Source organism: Lithobates pipiens, unplaced genomic scaffold (genome assembly GCF_037356315.1).
Source record: "Lithobates pipiens isolate NorthernLeopardFrog02 unplaced genomic scaffold, aLitPip1_a1.2 Scaffold_16, whole genome shotgun sequence".
NCBI lineage: Eukaryota > Metazoa > Chordata > Amphibia > Anura > Ranidae > Lithobates > Lithobates pipiens.
The window spans coordinates 587,068,015-587,086,706 of NW_027507748.1; the positions used below are offsets into that span (position 1 = coordinate 587,068,015).

Sequence of the window (18,692 nt, forward strand, 5' to 3'; positions counted from 1 at the left end):
GGTGAAGCTGGGCAGGTCTAGGAATGACTGACAACCTTTCAGGAAGTGAAAGACAGCTTAGCAAATTCAGATAAAAGGGAGATAGCGTTGTCAGTGAAGACCAGGAAGAAGCCGATTGTCTACCTTATATTAGACTTCCTAAGGAACACACATCGGCTAGCCAGAAAATGAATATCATCAAAAAGATAACTATAGTTAACATACTATTAATAGGAAGAAACATTTTTGACTGGACTTCCACGTTGTGCATCTTTCATGTGGTTAAGTTCAGTAAGAATTCATGACAAAAACTTACTGAAAAATGCTTTGAAGTCAAAAGAACAAATTATTTGTTTTATAAAAGGTAGTATGCTTGTAGCATTCGTGATATAGACCAGCCTTTCTCAACCAGGTTTCCTTCAGAGGTTGCAAGGGGTACCATGAGCTATGGGTTATTAATCTCAAATTCAATGGTGCCTGGCTAGTCACAGGGTGAACACCTATTGGCAGAGCTAGCAGCATAACACCAATTATTTTTTCAGCTGCTTGTAAGGGATGCATTCTGGCCACTACAGCAAGTGGGCAATCTTCAACACTGACCACCAATATAATAGGCATTTTTCCCAATGGCCCCCAAAGTATTGGTTTTAGCAGGGGCTTCTTACCTAAAATGATTGTAGGGTTCCTCTGACGTAAAAAAGGCCGAGAGTGGTGGATCTAAACTTGTTCACTTTGGGTTTAGGACTAGAAAATTATAAATGTGACAGGTATGAGATTATGAAAATAAACCTTCACTCACATGGAGGCTGCAATTGGTGACTTCCCAGTCTGTAGAAGCTAATTGCCAGGCTGTCAAGCAGACACTTAAGAGAAATAAAAGGCATTTTTATTTTCAGATTAACACTTACCTAGGTGGATGCAGCACCGGCGCCTGTACACTGAGAACCGAGCGATTTGGAAGAGCTCCGTGAGCAGAAAGCTGTAGACTGTCAGTCACAGCTCCCTGCTCTGCTCCGTCCTTGCTCATTTGAGCGCTGGGCTGTGGAAGGGGCGGGGGTAGCCAGCTCAGGCTCTCAGTGGCTCGCTGAGAGGCTGAGCTGGGTCTCAGTCCAGGCACCTGGCGGATCCAGACTTTGTCACGATGACACAGTGCCTGGACTGACATCCATGACATTAGAGAGCGGACTTCAGCCCACTCTGCTGAAAACATGTCACAGGAGAGTGACTATACTTCTGCTTTAAACTTCGGTATTTTGAGTCATTAATACAGAAAAAGTCAGCAGATTAGGAGTCCTGACTTTACTGTGACTTTCCCAATCTGTATACTAGTTCAGTGTCAGTAACTTGGAACATATAAAAGACAGAGGATCAGTGTAATAGCCAGGCAAAAAGAACAGCAATAACAGTCTTCATATTTTTCTCAGCAATGTCCAAGTTCCTGCTAAGAACACAATGGATAGTAGCAATTATCAGTGAATGACCGCATTGTAGTATACCATTTACAAATGCTTAGGATGTTAAAAAATGTACAGTAGATATTTTTTGGAAAACAGGTTAACAATCTCACTTATCCGCAAGACATAATATATACAGTAACTGGTAAAAGTGCAGAAAAATCTAATTTACAAGTAGAAACACTAGTCATTCCCACTGAAAAGTTAAATTATGTTAAACAGTCATCATAAAACAAAATCCCCACTACTGTTGGACACTGGGGGAAAAAAGAGCAATAGTCTCCACGTATAAAAAAAATAAGTGTTTCCTCTGAAAAATATTCCATACACAGTATTTGGCTTAGTACAGAGTTCACTTAATGTCTTTTAATCTTTCTCGTGAATTGCCGGAATTTTGTGTGCATCCAGTGTCTTTAAATGCCTCTGTCACTACGTGGTTATTTGTTAAAAAAAAAAATAAAAAAATAAAAAATAAGAGTTTATAACTGTCAGTGAAAGGAAACATATTTGGAAATTATGATAAACTTAGACTGCCATTTTTTCAATGAGAAGTGTGTATGTAAAACAATATACACTTCCTGAAGGTCACTGTTAGATGTTCATTCAGAGTGGTCTGGAGTCGGTTCCATTTTAAATCAATCATTCTTAGAACTACATCTATGGTCTCTAACCGTAGGCAATTGTTTACTTATTGTGATATAATGTACATAAGAAGCATACTGTATGTTTATCACAAGTCCCCTTGCTTTGGGTTAGCCTTTTCAGATGCTGGAAATGGCAGGACTCAGGATAAGACTCCTGAGTAAGAGAAGTAACGTTTGATGTAGGGAACATGGCGTCCAGTAGAAATGTATACATTACAACACATACTCTGTCTCGGAAATGTTGGTGTGGCATCCCTGACACATCCTCTTATGTTTCAGAAGTCTGTCCGTCCTTGAAAAGGCCTTCCAAAGAAAAAAGGAACACAGATTAAGTGAAGGAAACAGAACAGATCATTAACAAGTTGATAAAACAGATTACTAAACAGTAAAAGCTACCTGCACAAAAGTCTGGGCAGAATTTTACACTGCTGGTGAAAATTTGTACTAGTTCTCATCTAAATGACAGGCTTAGCCCATCCAAAGTTATTATTTAAATGCAATTAGTGGACCTGCAAGCAATATTCTGAATCTTTTATGTCAAATAAATGAAACTTGATTAGCATTTAGAAGTGGCGATTTGTACACCCTGCAAAAACCCAAAACAGTTTATTTTTTTCATCAGAATAAAATTAAAAGCCATTAAAAGTACTTTTTTTGTAGCCAAAAGCAGCTTTAAAAAAAAAACATGGCACATAATAGCAGGACTCCAGTGCTGGCACAACTCTCTCACACTCTTTCTCCAACGGTCTTTTGGCTGGGCCAAAGTCATGTGTCATTCCTCTTTTCCATTGGGAGGATGGTCCTTACACCCACACTGAACGGTGCAAATGTAATGATGTCCTACACTCAAAAGAAGTGAAGACATCATTTGACAATGAACATCATTCAACCTGGAAGGCTGGCGGTAGCTGATGAGCTGATGAGAACAGCTACAGTTTGGAGGCGAGTACTGTCATTTTTCTTTTTACAGGCCTATTACATTTTTTTAGTTTATTTTTGCATTTTTTCATAGTATTTGTCTTGCGTCTTCTATGAAAATTATGTTTTCTTTTAAGTTTATACAAGCTATCTGTGGCTGTTCCTTCAAAAGCCAATTTAAGATGGTAGTTTAAATGTCATTAGGTATGAACTTAGGTTGTGTTTTTACCAGGATACTGTTTTTTCATCACAAAGTGACCATGGTCTGAATCAAACAGTCCCATAGGAAGATCGTTTAAATTATATTTACAGATTCTGAAGAAAATATCCAGTAAAGACTATTTATGATCTCTTATACCTAAAAATAGAACCTGCTTGTTTTACCTCACTATCATAAATGGATGGCTTCTTTACCACTTACTTCCCAGTGCCATTTATAAAGGTTGGCCGGTAGAAAATTTTAAACACATAGCAGTCAGGAGTGTTTAAAACTGGTTAGCCGTCACTGGGATCTTCTGGTGGAAGTGATCCAAAATATCAACAGCCTGCGTAGGTACTGACTTTGCTGACCAACTGCCACCGCCATGCATCCCTGGCTATTGAACCCCTCTGTGATAGCAATAGAGGGGAAAGATTATTATTTTTTTTTTTAAATCCCCTACCTCCACGCAAATGTGGCATGTGAGTTTTTGTACAAATAGGACAACATTTTACATATTGTTGTGAACATCGAAGCGAGAGCAATACTTCTAGGGCCATCATTCACAGTTAACACTAAACTGAGTCCATAAAGCAAAGACTATGGACAATTTTAGGTACCACACAATTTTAACACTTGACATGTTTGGCATTTACTCATCACTATCTCCCTTTTGATATTTTACAAAGATGTGACTATCCAGGAGCACTGTAGCTCATAAATCCCATGTTCTGCAGCCTGGAAGACCAAGTCCTAGTGCACAACATGGAATGACTACCTTTTCCTCACTGGGCATTTGAAAATTGTCACATGTTTGACAAATAGACTAACAGGTCTTAACATTTTAGTCTGAATGTTAAGTACATAATATAAGAGTAATTTGATGATATTAAAATGGTATTAAAATAGTTGGTGCTGGAGTTAACTTTAACCACTTTCAGACCGGACCAATTTGCTGGTCAAAGACCAGACCACTTTTTGCGATTCGGCACTGCGTCGCTTTAACTAAAACAAAACTCCTTTTTTTCCCCACAAATAGAGCTTTCTTTTGGTGGTATTTGATCACCTCTGCGGTTTTTATTTTTTGCGCTATAAAGAAAAATAGGAGCGACAATTTTGAAAAAAAAACGCATTATTTTTTACTTTTTGTTATAATAAATATCCCCCAAAAATATATAAAAAAACATTTTTTTCCCTCAGTTTAGGCCGATACGTATTCTTCTACATATTTTTGGTAAAAAAAATAAATTAAAAAAAATCGCAATAAGCGAGTATTGATTGGTTTGCGCAAAAGTTATAGCGTTTACAAAATAGGGATAGTTTTCTAGCATTTTTATTAATAATTTTTTATTATTTTTTTTTTTACTAGTAATGGCGGCGATCAGCGATTTTTATTGTGACTGCGACATTGTGGGGGACCCATTGGACATTTTTGACACATTTTTGGGACCATTGTCATTTATACATTAATCACTGCTATATAAATGCAGTGATTCCTGTGTAAATGACACTGGCAGTGAAGGGGTTAACCAGTGGGTGGCAGTGTAGGGGTTAAGTGTTCCTAGGGGTGTGTTACTAACTGTGGGGGGGTTGGGCTTTCATTTAGTGAACACTGATCTCTGCTCCAATCACATGGAGCAGAGATCAGCGTCACTAGTTGCTAGGCAGAATGGAGAAATGCTGTCTACTCAGCATTTCCTCCATTCGGCCGCTCCGTGAGACGATCGCGGGGATGCCCGCGGCGATCGAGTCCGCGGGTCCCGCGACCGGACTCACGGGGGTCCCGACCAGCGTGGGAGCGCGCCGCCGGCGGCGCGCTCCCGATGGCAGGGCGGCATTGAATATTGGACGTACCTGTACGCCAATATGCCTGCCCGTGCCATTCTGTCGACGTACATCGTCGTGCGCTGGTCGGGAAGTGGTTAAAGAACAATGAAGCGCTCCACAGATTATAATGGCTTCACATATACCTCAAAGTTTAGTCTATTTAGCATTTAGTTCCTATAACCTAGAAATGAACAGCAAAAGATGTAAATGAGAATATTTACCTGCTGGCATCGCTCACATTGGTATGGTTTTTCTCCACTGTGGACCCGTTTATGTCTGTCCAGATGATACTTCTGAATAAACTTCATATCGCACATGTCACATTCATATGGACGCTCTCCTACAGAATAATACAATAATATTGAGAGGATATAATCCAGGCAAGTCACTATCCAAGTCTGAGGCACATTATCACCTTACCTGTATGGATGTACAAATGCCTCTTAAGATGGTAGCTGCTCCTGAAGGCACCATAGCAGTGCTCGCAGATGAAATTCTTGGGTATATGTAGTGAGAATGGACTGTTCTCCTCGGCTAAGACCATCTGCAACATAGAATTGATGGGGCTCTACAGTCTTTGAAATGTTTTTCTATATATGGTTGTGATCAGGTAATAAATGAATGATCTTACACATATGATGCAGAAGAAGAAAAAAAAACAAACAAAAAAAAAACACAACCCTTATAGTTTTTAATGAAATACATACATTCGGGAAGCCAAATGTAAAAGAGCAGCCATACAGAGGGTCAAAGGGGGAATGCATGTTTATAAGTTTGTACAATATATGAAATATTTATATTTTCAACATAGGATTTCACAGAATGCCCCGCTGTTTTCTTCAATTTAAAAAACAAGAGAAGACAGAATTCTCTGTCACTTAACATCCATACCTTCTTGTGGCTTTTGCTAACTTTGGAAACCAAAGTAGGCTGGTCTCTTATGATGACTGGCTTCGGAGCTTCTTTATGTGTCTCCTACAAACAGAAAAAAATAATTTGCATTAATAAGAGGGACCTCTGGTACACCGCTGATCCCTGTCTTCTGGTTGTCAAGTACTTTGTCCACCACTGCGATTCCTACCACCCACTTACAAATCTGTAGTGACGTACAAGCTGGCAGGAATCACAACATGCGGTAGGGGAGCAGGTATTCCACACCCCTGGTAGAGTAAGGTACTTGCCTCTGCCAGGGAATTGCAATGCAAAGTTTAAACATTTGGCCACCAGACAACATTTTTACAGACTAGGGTTATGTTTACCTTAAACCCTGTACTGACAGTCAAGGTAAATCAACAGATTTTTGTTACGTTCCAATGGCAAGAGATCTACTCTCTTCCAAAGTGACAAGAAGTAATTTCACCCAAAGCGAGGACAGACACTCCCTCTTAGCTGTAACCAGAAAAGGTGCCCCCTGTGGAAGATTTCCCCACACCTGGCTCGCCTGCCAACCATAAAATTGTGGATTTACCATAACTTTTTGTCCCAGTGACAGTGTAAAAAAAAAAAAAAGTGTAAATTTGTTGTTTTAGACCCAGGACCCTGCATTCACTATATCCGGTCTCCCACTGTATACAGAACACGGAAATGCAATAGCTTTAGTAAATACAAACAGCTAAATACCTTTTCCCATCAGCAGTATACAGCATTCTTGTGATTTTTATCCGAGTCTGGTTAAAGCTCGTAGGAGGAGTTTTCATTCTCCCATGAATGTCCTATGATAATGCAGGACCCCTAACCCTCTGTCTGGACAGTGCTGATTGGCCCTGTGCTGATCACATGCAATCTCCCAAGAAAAAAAAAAAAAAAACATCTCTAGCAATACACACCAACCTGAGCATGTGCAGCTTGTCCCCTAGCCTCTGTACTATCCAGAGATGGTTTTGGGACCCCGGAAGAAGGGTCAGAGAAGACAGGATCAAACAGCCTTTTTACACATTGCAGCGGATTAACCCCTTAGGTTCCACAGTGAGTATAACAAGCTGGCTTTACTGAATATACACATAGATTTTACAGATGTGGCTTTAGTAACACTTTAAGAGAAACATGTCAATTTGGAATAAATCTATTCAACTGGGCAGTATACAATAACTATCAAACCATAATAATTCTTTCATGAACCACACTTAACCATTTGCCGCAAACTGCCATAGTTATACATCGGTACTTTGGCGCTATATACCGTTATGGCAGCAGCTAGCCGCCATAACCCCGGTATTTTCAGCAACGGCGGGCGGTTCTCTAAGGTAAACGTGGTCTCTGTGGTGGATATCGGGTGCGGGCCCCCTCCCGCCGTCGCTAGTGGCGGAGGCGAGCCCGTCCTCCCCCTGACAGGCCTGGAGCCGAGTGAGGGAAAGATGGCCCCCACTCAGCTCCATAACATTGGATGACAGAAGCAATGTCAAAATAACTTACGCCCAATGGTCTAAAAAGGGGAAAAAATTTTTTTAACATTGCGTTTAAGTGAAAACTGTGTTCAAACCACACGTGAGGTATCCCTGCGATCGCAAAAAGACCTCCTCTGGTAACCTGTATAAATTTTTTAAACGTCGCCTATGGAGATTTTTAAGGGTCAAATTTTGTCGCCATAAAAAAAAAAGGGTCTTTTTTCCAAAAAATTCACGATTGTAAGGCCGCTGAGCAAATACGGTGTGACAAAGTACTGCATGGACCTCTAGGGTGTCTGAAAAAATATATATATAATGTTTGGGGGTTCTAAGTAATTTTCTAACAAAAAATGGATTTTAACTTGTAAACAAGTGTCAAAATGTGGCTCAGTCCATAAGTGGTTAAAAGTACCTCAAATTTTCAGTTCCACTACAATAAAACATATTTGAATCTAAAGTGTGTAATTTGCCCCCCTCTAAACTGTAAAAAAAAAACACCTACCCCTTCCTGTATGCCCTCTATAAACAGACCAGGATAACAAGGGCAGCTTGCCCTGAGCACTGAGGTCAAAGTGCCTCCCTCTGCGATAGGCTGCCTGCTCTCCTCACCCCCTCCTTCCTCCCTGTCAGCGCCCATCTGTGTCTCTGGCCCGCCCGCAACGCTATTATTTTAATATTAAAATATAAAATTTGTCACTGCCAGCCTCTCTTTGAGGCTGGCATTTCACACTGTGTACGTTGTATTTAAAAATGAGGGCTGTAAATACTGAATATCATCATTAGTTGTCTTCAGGCCGGTCACGTGACTCGCAGCCGCTTTCCAGCTCTGATGGGTGGCTTTTGCGGTGGAGACAAACGGCCATGTGATCTCCCTCTGAAGTCAGCCTCGAGTGATGAGACCGGCCTGAAAACAGCTTCTATTCAGTATTTACAGCACTTGTTTTTAAATACAACATACACAGTGTGCTATGTCAGCCTCCAATAGAGGGGCTGGCATAGACCTTTAATAATGCCTTAAACACTTTAAAGTAGAATTCCAGGATAAACCTAACTAGTCTTAAAAATATTCCCTCACACTTCTAAACACCTATGTTGATTAATCTGTGTAAAAAAGATGTATATAATTACCTTTTAATGTTCGCCTTAGTCCTGTGATCCCTTGTGTTACTAAAGCCAATATAGCAATGCCTTATATTCAAGAATTATTAGGTTTGGCCTACTGAGTAATTTTAAAAAGTTAATCTCTCTAAATCATAAAAATACATAATATTGGTATAGATGCCCAGATGTCCTTTACCACATCAATCCAACCCTGCCTCACATATGCTGGGGATATCATAATTCAGAGGGCAATATGACTATCAAGGTCATTTGGCCAGATTTAAAGGCATTCTGGGAAGATTTACTTATTATACCTGGTATGCATGGTCTATTTGATTTCCCCAATGATCATCATTTGAGTAACAGCAAAACTGACAATTCTATTATTACTTTCAATGTATAGCCCTCCTGAAGAAGTGGGGACCCAGTGAAACATGTCACGAGTCTGAGCCCTTTTTTGTTCATATGGTAACTGGAGGTATCTGCTATTCTAAGTGGAACCCCAAACGAGGTGGCACGACCACTTAGAATGAATTTACTATGCAATATTCAATGTTTTTAAAAAGTGTAATGTTGACTATATGTAAAATAAAACTATTTTTAATACAATGCTGTAATGTCTTATGACGGTACCGGGAAAATCCTACTTGCCCCACCCCTTTTTTTTTCTAGATTTAAATTTTATATTATAGAGTAACAGGCACACCTATAGAGCCGAACCCCCAAATACTCGTTATTTAGGATATCAGGATCCACCAAAGCAGGTAAAAAAAAAAATGTGCTCTGTCATTTTCTGACGGCAGCCAGGGCTGACATCCCTCAGTATTGGAGACCTTGAATGGATTGGAGGCTAGATACCATCATGGTTTTGGAATATCCATTAGTGGTTAGACTGGATAAGTAAATTAGTAATTCACAGGAGTACCAGGTTACTATATGCATCTAGAACTGTGTTTTGATAAAGGTATTTAGGAAAAGCTATGTAACAATTTATATTATATATACTGTATAATTGTAAGTTTGTACTTGTTACTATATATTAAAGATCTAACAGCACTGAAAGATTTAAATGTGTTATTGTAATTTTGTTTAGAAAAACAAATAAAATCATATTGAAATAAAAAAGTACCTAAATTTTCAGTCCCACTAAGGTTCTAAAAACATTAACGCTTGCATTTAAAATATAATTGCAGAATAAAGCGAATTAGTCTTAAAAATTCTCTCTCCTCTCCTCCCCCCACCCTGTGTAAAAATAGGATTTACCTGTAAAATCCTTTTACTTGATGTACATCAGGGGACACAGTAATTACTATGTGGTTTATATCGGACTGACAGGTGCTGGACACTGGCACTCCCCTAAAAGGCGTGTACTCCCCTATATAACCCCTCTCATTACTGGGAGACCTCAATTTTTTAGCCAAGCAATACAAGTGTATCCCAAAGAAGGGAGAGACCTCTGTGTCCCCCTGATGTACATCAGGGGACACAGAGCCATAGTAAATACTGAGGGATGTCCCATAGCAATGGCAAATGAAAGGGGGGGGGGGGGGCAGAACAAAAAAGAAGAGGCCAGAGGACTCATACTGCAGCCTGCAGTATACTGTGCCCAAAGGCAATATTCCTCATGACCTTTAATATCGATTTGATAAAATCTGATAAACGTATGAACCGAAGACCAAGTCATGGTTTTACAGATCTGAGCCATAGAGGCCTGATGATGCACCACCCAAGAGGCACTAATCACCCTGGATGAGTGTGCTCTAACATGAGAAGGAAGAATGATGTTCTTTAAGCTGAAGCTTGAATAAACACTAGACAAATCCATTTGGAAAATGGTGGATCTTGACGCTGCCTGTCCACATCTTGGACCCTCTGGCAGTACAAACAAAACCTGTGTTTTGCGTACCTGAGCAGTCGCCTTTATACAGACTCTAATCGCTCTTACTACATCAAGAGAATGTAGTGCCTTCTCTTCCCTAGATTAAGGCTCTGGGGAGAAAGAAGGAAGAATATCTTGGTTAATGAAAACCTGTTACCACTTTTGGTAGGAATTCAGGATGAGGGCATAAAACCACCTCATCCTTATGCCTGAAGAAATATGGCTCTTAGCCCCTGTACACACGGTTGGACATTCCGACGGAAAATGTCCGATCGGACCGTGTTGTTGGATAATCCGACTGTGTGTGGGCTACATCGGACTGTTTCCGCCGCAATATCCGACGGACAAAGTTTTAGAGATGGGCTTAAAACTTTCCGACAACATGATCAGATCGGACTTTGTCCGATTGTGTGTAGAGAATTCCGATAGGACTAAGTGCCACGCATGCTCAGATCAAGTTCCTAGACCAAAGCTATTTGCTAATAGCCTGAACGTAGTCCCGTCGTAACAAAATAACGTCAACACGTTACGTACAATCGGATTTTCTGACAACTTTGTCCAACCGTGTGTATGCAACACAAGTTTCGGACAAAATCCGACAGATTTTGTTGTTGGAATGTCCAACCATGTGTACAAGGGCTTACAAGACAGAGCCGCTAGTTCCGATACTCTTCTAGCAGAAGAAATGGTAACCAGAAAAGATTATCTTTCTTGTCAAAGAATCAAGGAAATTTCTCGTAAAGATTTAAACGGCTGATTCAGCAAAGCTGATAAAAGACCAAATTTTAAATCCCAAGTATTTAGAAGTGCCTTGATAGGGGAAATAAACAGTGTTGTCCCCTGAATAACCTACGCATCGAGAGTGGGAAGCAAGAGGCCACAGGAAAAAACTATGAAAAGGCCGGGATCTGGCGCTTGATAGAAGTCGAAATTAAATTTTTCGTCCGTAGGATGAAATACCGTACCTTGTGCAAGAAGGTCTGGCTATAATGGCAGAGTCTGAAGGACTCCTACTGCCATCTTTATGATCTCAGTAAATCTTCTGGGACCTGCTGGGGGCACCATAATCACCACCTTTCATTCCTGCTTAATCCTGCAGAGAAGGCGTGGAAGTAGCAGAACTGGGAGGAAATGCATAGATCAGTGAAAGCTGATCCCATGGGAAGACTAATGCTTCTGTTCCACCTGCTAGTGGACTGGTGGAGCAGACAATAAAGGGTTAATGGACTGAGATACACCAATTGCAGCAAGAACTGCAAAAGACATCTTGTCTTTAAAAAGAAGTTCCAACTTTAATTTGCTGGATCCTTTAACATCAGTGCATTATCCACTGGACATGCGAGACTCTGCTCACTGAGGCAATTGCAGAATCAATTGTTAGAACCCCCCAGTTCTTCATAGAAATGTTCCCATTCAGAATACATAAGCTATACATGAATAGGAAAAAAAAAAAAACATTCCCAGGTGGGGGAGGTTCTAATGAACCTAATTAGAGATAGATACCTCAAGAGCCTGCCTGTCCTGCAGGCAACAAAAGGGTTAAGTAAAGAGTACACAAGCACCTGACTTGTGAGGCTACTCCCCTCCCTGTTAGGATCCTCCGAAGAGGAAAAATAAGTATCTTCCAATATGTGGGAAGATCTACCAGATCCCCAGCCTCCTGCACCTCAACAAAAGGGCCCTGAGGACTAGATGGGAATCTGCTATGTTTAGTCTTACTATGGAGAGACATCATAGCATTCATTTTCTTTCATTTTTTTTTAAATGGTAGAAGGAAAAAAAAAAAAAAAAAAAAAAAAAAGTTTGTACGATACATACAGGGACTAAAGTGTTTAACCCTTGATGGCTCAATCTGACTAGCCGTATCCCTCACAGAGGAGGATGACATTCTTTTGGAAATGCATTTAGTTTACAATGCAAAACAAATTACCCTTTGGAGAAGTTCCTGGTGCCATTACCATTCATAGCCTGAAGCATAAAGCAGAGGCACTATGCCAAAGTATGTACATTGCTAGGCTATAGTTCAGCACCATTAGCTGCTATTAACCCTAGCTACAGTAAAGTATAATGTGCCAAAGGAGTAAGCCTGCGTGTACACTAACCTGACCAAGCCATCCTCCTGCTCTGTCCCTTCCCACCCAGCAGCAGCGCTGAGACCAGCTTCCTCTATGTGTGGTCGGTGTCTGACGCCGTTAGCCATGCCCCCCTCGAATTACGCCCCCCCCCCCCCTTTCCTTTTCAGGAAGGTGATTTCTCACGCTAGCGGTGTCCTGTGGATCTGTAGCATGGTGCGGGGGGGGTGGCCTAAATTTCAAAAGAGAGGCAACTGTCTTGGCATACCCCCCGAAGGGGAATAAAGCCAATCTGGGGGCACAGGAAGAGACCAGAGCCCCCCATTTTCTTACCAGAGGGTCTGTTCCGGCTGGAGGAGAGTGAAGACTTCTACCTACAACAGCACCCTGTCAGTAAAACTTTATGGCCTTACTAGCAAGTACTGGATCACAGGGCCCAGCTCTCTAAAGAGAAGCGTTCGCAAGCAAAACCTAATTTTTTCGGATAAGAGGCCCAAGTAACATTCATTAATCCTATGAAAAGACATCAGAACGGATCCGGTCAGCATGGCTAACCCTCATCAAGGATTACTACCCGTGGGACTCAGCACAGCACATTTTTACTTGTGACCAACACCTTAGACACTGGGGAAAAAAATAAACTGAGGACTCCCAGTAATGAGAGGGGTTATATAGGGGAGTACACACCTTTAGGGGCATGCCAGGGTCCAGCACCTGTCAGTCTGATACAACCCACATAGTAATTACTATGGCTGTGTCCCCTGATGTAAGAAAAGAAAAAGGATGTATATGCTTACTTTTTTCAGCCTTCCTCGGCCCTGTGTCATCCCATGTCAGCCAGTGAGAGGAGACAAGCTCGACAATGGCTGGTAAAGCCTGAAGTGGTAATGTTACCCACTGGCTACTATGGCTCATCCATTGTTGGCTCTCACTCCTCTCCCCTGCACCAGCTCCTGCCGAATGACACTAGGGAAAAAGATCACATGGCCAGAATGGAGCAGGGAGGGAGGGAGGGGCATTTTTAAGACCCGTTAGGTTCGACCTGGAATTCCACCTTAAAACAATGAATGATTACAAGCAGCACGTAACAACTTCGACCTGTTTTACTTCATAACATACCGCCTCTGTGTCTGAGATTTCAGTTATTTCTTCTACATCATCGTCCTCATCGTCTCCTTCATCGCTCCCTATGGTACGTGACAGGCTGGCACTCAACATCCCCAGCTTTTTACCTGCTGCTGAGTGCAGCAGACTCAAACCCGATATGCCTTCACAGCCCAGCAGACGGCGCTGTAACTATTACATAAGTACAACAAAAATTATACAGAAACATTTACAGATCTAACAGAACATCTAACATTATACAGCAAAACCAATTTGAGTCCGAGCATACAGCTATACGTCACATATTAAGACTATAAAATATATTTATACATATAAATTATAATTATTGATTATTACCAATATGTTGGCTTGTCTCAGTTGCTTATACTTTAGAGGAGGCAAATACCCTTTACTATTTGTGTGTTTTTTTTTATTATTATTCAGCCATGGTTACTTGTCTTTGTTGACGTATTGCTAACTATTCTCTTCCTGGGTCCCAGGACAGTAAGAATTTTTTAAATTTGGTTCCTCGGAATAAAATATTTAGGACTCAGATTGTTTAATTGGGCTTTAGCTGTACGTTTTTGTGGATTTTCCACTACCATATTCTTAAGGCCATTTTTATTCTGTGTTTAAATCTTACCTGTACTAAGAAAATATGGAAGCTGTCACTATCTTTTTTGAAATGCCAATTACCTAGCTGACAAGTTGATCCAAAGTCCTTCATCGTAGTTCTGACTCACTGCCTGCATTCTTGTTCAGCAGGTACTGTGGTCAGAAATCGTTGGGTAAATGGTGTTTTCAGAAATATTTGTCTCTGTATTTTATCAGCAAAGGTTTCTTTTTACCACTTTTCTCCTGGGGTAATTTCACACATTAAAATCTGCATATTACCTTAAACCCCCAAATATTATATATTTTCTGAAAGCAGAGGACATGTAGAATTAAATTATGGTAGCTACATTTTTTGCCACACTATTTGTGCAACAGATCACGCTTGATTAGCTGCTTCTCTGGCTACAATAGCCTGGGAATGACAGCCCTGAATGTGGACGTGATGTTATACACGTCACAACCAGGTTCATTGGTTGCAGGAGAGATTGAAAATAGATGTCCCTTGATCTCCTCCTGCTCTAAATTTTACAGTAGGCTACCACAGATGCTGGCAGAGGGAGAGCACCTTTGGAGACTCAGAGCAGAGCTGCCCATGTCACTTTTACCAGAAAGCCAAGAGTCAGCTGTAAATAATCAACAAGCTCACAGCTTGTCAGACAGATTATATGTTTGCAATATGTCAAATTGCACTTTACAATCTTATGCAACATATCTTTTCCCCCCCAAACTATACAGTGCCGAGGAACTGTTTGTACCAACCACAACAGGGTGAAAGGCTTATACGGCAATGGCAAATTTATGAAAGGTTAGACAATATTTTAGAAATGGTTTGGAGTCTGTCTCAACTCTCTCAAGCTAGTGGGTGCTGAAGAAGGGCTGCAGAATGGGGACCATATAAATGTAGTGTCACAAGATACCTCATTCATGCATGTGTGACAACACCAGAAGTGTGGTGAAGTTTCCAGCAGAAGACTTTGCAATACATAAGAAAGTAACCAACTTGCTTTAGATCTTGCCTGTGACTTCAAACTTAAACAAAGAATATTGTAGTCGGGCGATCAAATGTATCCAATAAACATTAAAGCGAAAGCAGTAGTAAATTCTGCTTGGTCACTTGTACCATCAGGTAAGCTTATAATAAGGCTTACCTGTAGGTACAATGAATATCTCCTAAACCTGCACCTTTTAGGAGATATTTACACGTTCTGCAGCCAGTGACGTCATTAGTGCATGTGCACCGAGCTCTGGATTAAGGCCATACTGAATGCACCCACAGTTCAGAGTGCTGTGCCATGATCATAACTCATATGCACGGGAGTTACTTCATCATCGCAGCTCGGCCATTCAAATTGCTGGAGCCTGCAAACCCATATGGAATGTCGGGTGAAGATGGAAGCCCTAGCAGCACTGGAGGGATAAGTGTGACATAATGTGCCAGTATGCACTTCACTGTCACTTTAACATGCAAAGCAAACTAAAAGTTGAGCTGGCCATAGAAAACTCATGAGATGAAATAAAACTGAACTTTTCTCAGCATGAACAGTAAAAAGTAACATAATGGGTGGTACTAACTGCGTTTCTATGCAACTGAGCCATCTTGAGTCACTTGTCAATGTTCAGTACAGGGGAGAGGGCCACGAATCTGTTCCGAAATCTCTTGCCACAATCAGCTCTGCAGAAAAAATAAAATAAAAAAAAAAGCTTGAGCATGAACTTTTAATCATAGAAAAGAGACAGTGTCAGAAAAGTAGCTACATAGTTATTACATCTTTATTTTGTCTGAATAGCCAACCTTTGCTATGCGCAGCAAGCAACCCAACCAACGTCTTGATCTCAAAAATGATGGCAATAGTTTGAGAAAATCTATTCTAGACAATTATTTAGCCAAAGATCAGCAGGCAGAAGGTGCACAGAACCCACAGGCACAATGTTTTGCTCCAGCTGTAATGGGCTGGGTCAAAATATACAAAGAATATGAAATCGCAAGAATTTTGGAGCCTGTAAAGCATTACACCAGCGATCAGCAGATCACTGGTGCCATGCAGGTCTCTTGTAGATCTGTCAGAGTTTAGGCAAGCAAATAAAATCTGACAGGAAGAATCAATGAACTACCACGTCATGTCACATGTCCCAGGAGGCTGAAGAACCATTCACAAAATGCTGCGCAAGCTCACGTATGTGCAATGTAAAGCCTACTGTGGTCCACAGAAAGCCACAGCTGTCTCCAATATGGAGGTGATGGCGATCTGCAGCAGTAAAAAACTGGCTGCAAAAGAAAGCATCGGACCCCAGGTACTGGTAAGCACTTGATTTTTAAGTCTCTGACAAAAAAAAAAACAAAAAAAAAAACACACACACACACACACACACACAAACAAGACTTTGATTTTGTGATAGCAAAAAATTAGTTTATGTTTTTTATTATTTAATTAGAAGCCTTAATTACTTAAAGTGGAAGTAAACCCTTCTATCGTTTACAGTCAATGAAGCTGCCATCTTGGCCTCTAATGATTCTTCAACTGCCATAATGCTGCACATGTGATCAGTTATGAAACCAGATATTGGATGGTTTGAAAGTTTGGTTGAGAACACAACCAATGTGAAAGTTACATTCCCGGCATGTCGGAAATGCTAAGTGTTTTTGAAACTGAGGTTACCATCACTTTAATGGGTTATAGGCCACCTTCAGGTGATGGACACTACACTGGTTATATCCAATCCAGGAAGTTTACTCCCTATATAACCCCTCTCCTTCCAGGAGCACATCAGTTTTTGTAGCAAATCAATATACTTAAATTACAAAAAAGAGGGGAGGGACCTCTGTGTCCCATGATGTACTCCAAGAAAAGGATTTATCAGGAGGATCCCTGCGATCGCTAACAGGTTTTTTTGGTAGCGTTTTATATTTAAATCCGGAAGGCAGTTCTTGGTTTTCGGGGGCCCCGTACGTGGCTAGGCTCCCAAAAAGTCCCCCACATGTGGTATCCCCATACTCGGGAGAAGCAGCAGAATTTATTTTGGGGTGTAATTTCACTTATGCCCATAGCATGTGTGAGCAATATATCATTTAGTGACAACAAAAATTTTAATATTCCTGCAACTTGTGGCAAAATATAAAATATTTCATGGACTCAACATGCCTCTCAGTAAATAGCTTGGGGTGTCTACTTTCCAAAATGGGGTCATTTGGGGGGGTTTTGTGCTATTTTGGCATTTTATGGCCTTCGAAACTGTGATGGGTAGTGAGGAGTGAAATCAAAAATTTGCACCCTTAGAAATCCTGAAGGCAGTGATTGGTTTTCGGGGTGCCGTACGCGGCTAGACTCCCAAAAAGTCCCACATATGTGGTATCCCGTACTCAGGAGAAGCAGCAGAATATATTTTGAGGTGCAATTCCACATATAACTATGGCATGTGTGAGCAATATATCATTTAGTGACATCTTTTGGTAAACTTTTTTTTTTTTGTGTGTCATTATTCAATCACTTGGGACAAAAAAAGAAAAAAAAAAGAAAATATTCAATGGGCTCAACATGCCCCTCAGCAATTTCCTTGGGGTGTCTACTTTCCAAAATTGGGTCATGGGGGGGGGGGTTGTACTGCCCTGCCATTTTAGCACCTCAAGAAATGAGGCAGTCATAAATTAAAAGCTGTGTAAATTCCAGAAAATGTACTCTAGTTTGTAGACGCTATAACTTTTGCGCAAACCAATAAATATACGCTTACTGACATTTTTTTTTACTAAAGACATGTGGCTGAATAAAATTTGCCCTAAATGTATGACTAAAATTGAGTTTATTCGAGCTTTCTTATAACAAAAAGTAGAAATATCTTTTTTTTTCTCAAAATTTTCGGTCTTTTTCCATTTAGATCGCAAAAAATAAAAAATTGCAGAGGCAATCAAATACCATCAAAAGAAAGCTCTATTTGTGGGAAGAAAAGGACACAAATTTCGTTTGGGTACAACATTGCATGACTGCGCAATTACCAGTTAAAGCAGTGCAGTGCGAAATTGTAAAAAGACCTCTGGTCCTTAGGCTGACAATTGGTCCGGGGCTGAAGTGGTTAATCAACTGTTGCAACACCTCAAGGATGACCCGATCTAATTGGATTGTGTACACCAACCCTCGGGTCCCCGAACCTCTGACCCCTCCTTTGTATGTGATACCCTGGGTCCGGGTCCACTTTTACAAGCTAAAAAGAACATGAGGGCTGTCGGCTCACAGCACAAGATCCTCTTCAACGACACCCCTGTGATGCTTCTCCCCGATCTCTCCCGCCAGACACTGGCAATGAGGAAAGCATTGAAGGCACTTACGCAGCTCTGGCAATCAAGGCAAATAAAATACAAATTGCGATTCCCCTTCCATCTGAGTATAACACGTGGGTAAACCCGCCATTTTTTGTACTATGGGATAGAGGTCGACCGATATGGGTTTTTCTCTGGCCGATGCTGATATTTAGAAATCGCGGCGGCTGATATACGATGTCGATTTTTTTGGGCCAATATGTTAGG

The 18,692-nt window shown here is 40.9% G+C and overlaps 1 protein-coding gene across 4 annotated transcripts in view; it reads right to left on the minus strand.

Annotated features, from left to right (window-relative positions):
* The window catches only part of ZNF740 (zinc finger protein 740), a 79,387-nt gene that overhangs the window by 31,725 nt on the left and 28,970 nt on the right, over nt 1–18,692 (minus strand). For 3 of the 4 annotated variants that reach the window (XM_077483874.1, XM_077483871.1, XM_077483873.1), the window contains exons 3-8: nt 15,749–15,848; nt 13,577–13,753; nt 5,913–5,996; nt 5,442–5,565; nt 5,243–5,361; nt 2,304–2,380 (exon numbers count right to left, since the gene is read on the minus strand). In XM_077483874.1, coding sequence (XP_077340000.1) covers nt 2,304–2,380; nt 5,243–5,361; nt 5,442–5,565; nt 5,913–5,996; nt 13,577–13,753; nt 15,749–15,772 — 605 coding nt within the window. In that variant the 5' untranslated portion in view covers nt 15,773–15,848. The remainder of the gene's footprint in view (nt 1–2,303; nt 2,381–5,242; nt 5,362–5,441; nt 5,566–5,912; nt 5,997–13,576; nt 13,754–15,748; nt 15,849–18,692) is intronic. The other variant, XM_077483875.1, reaches the window with a different exon arrangement.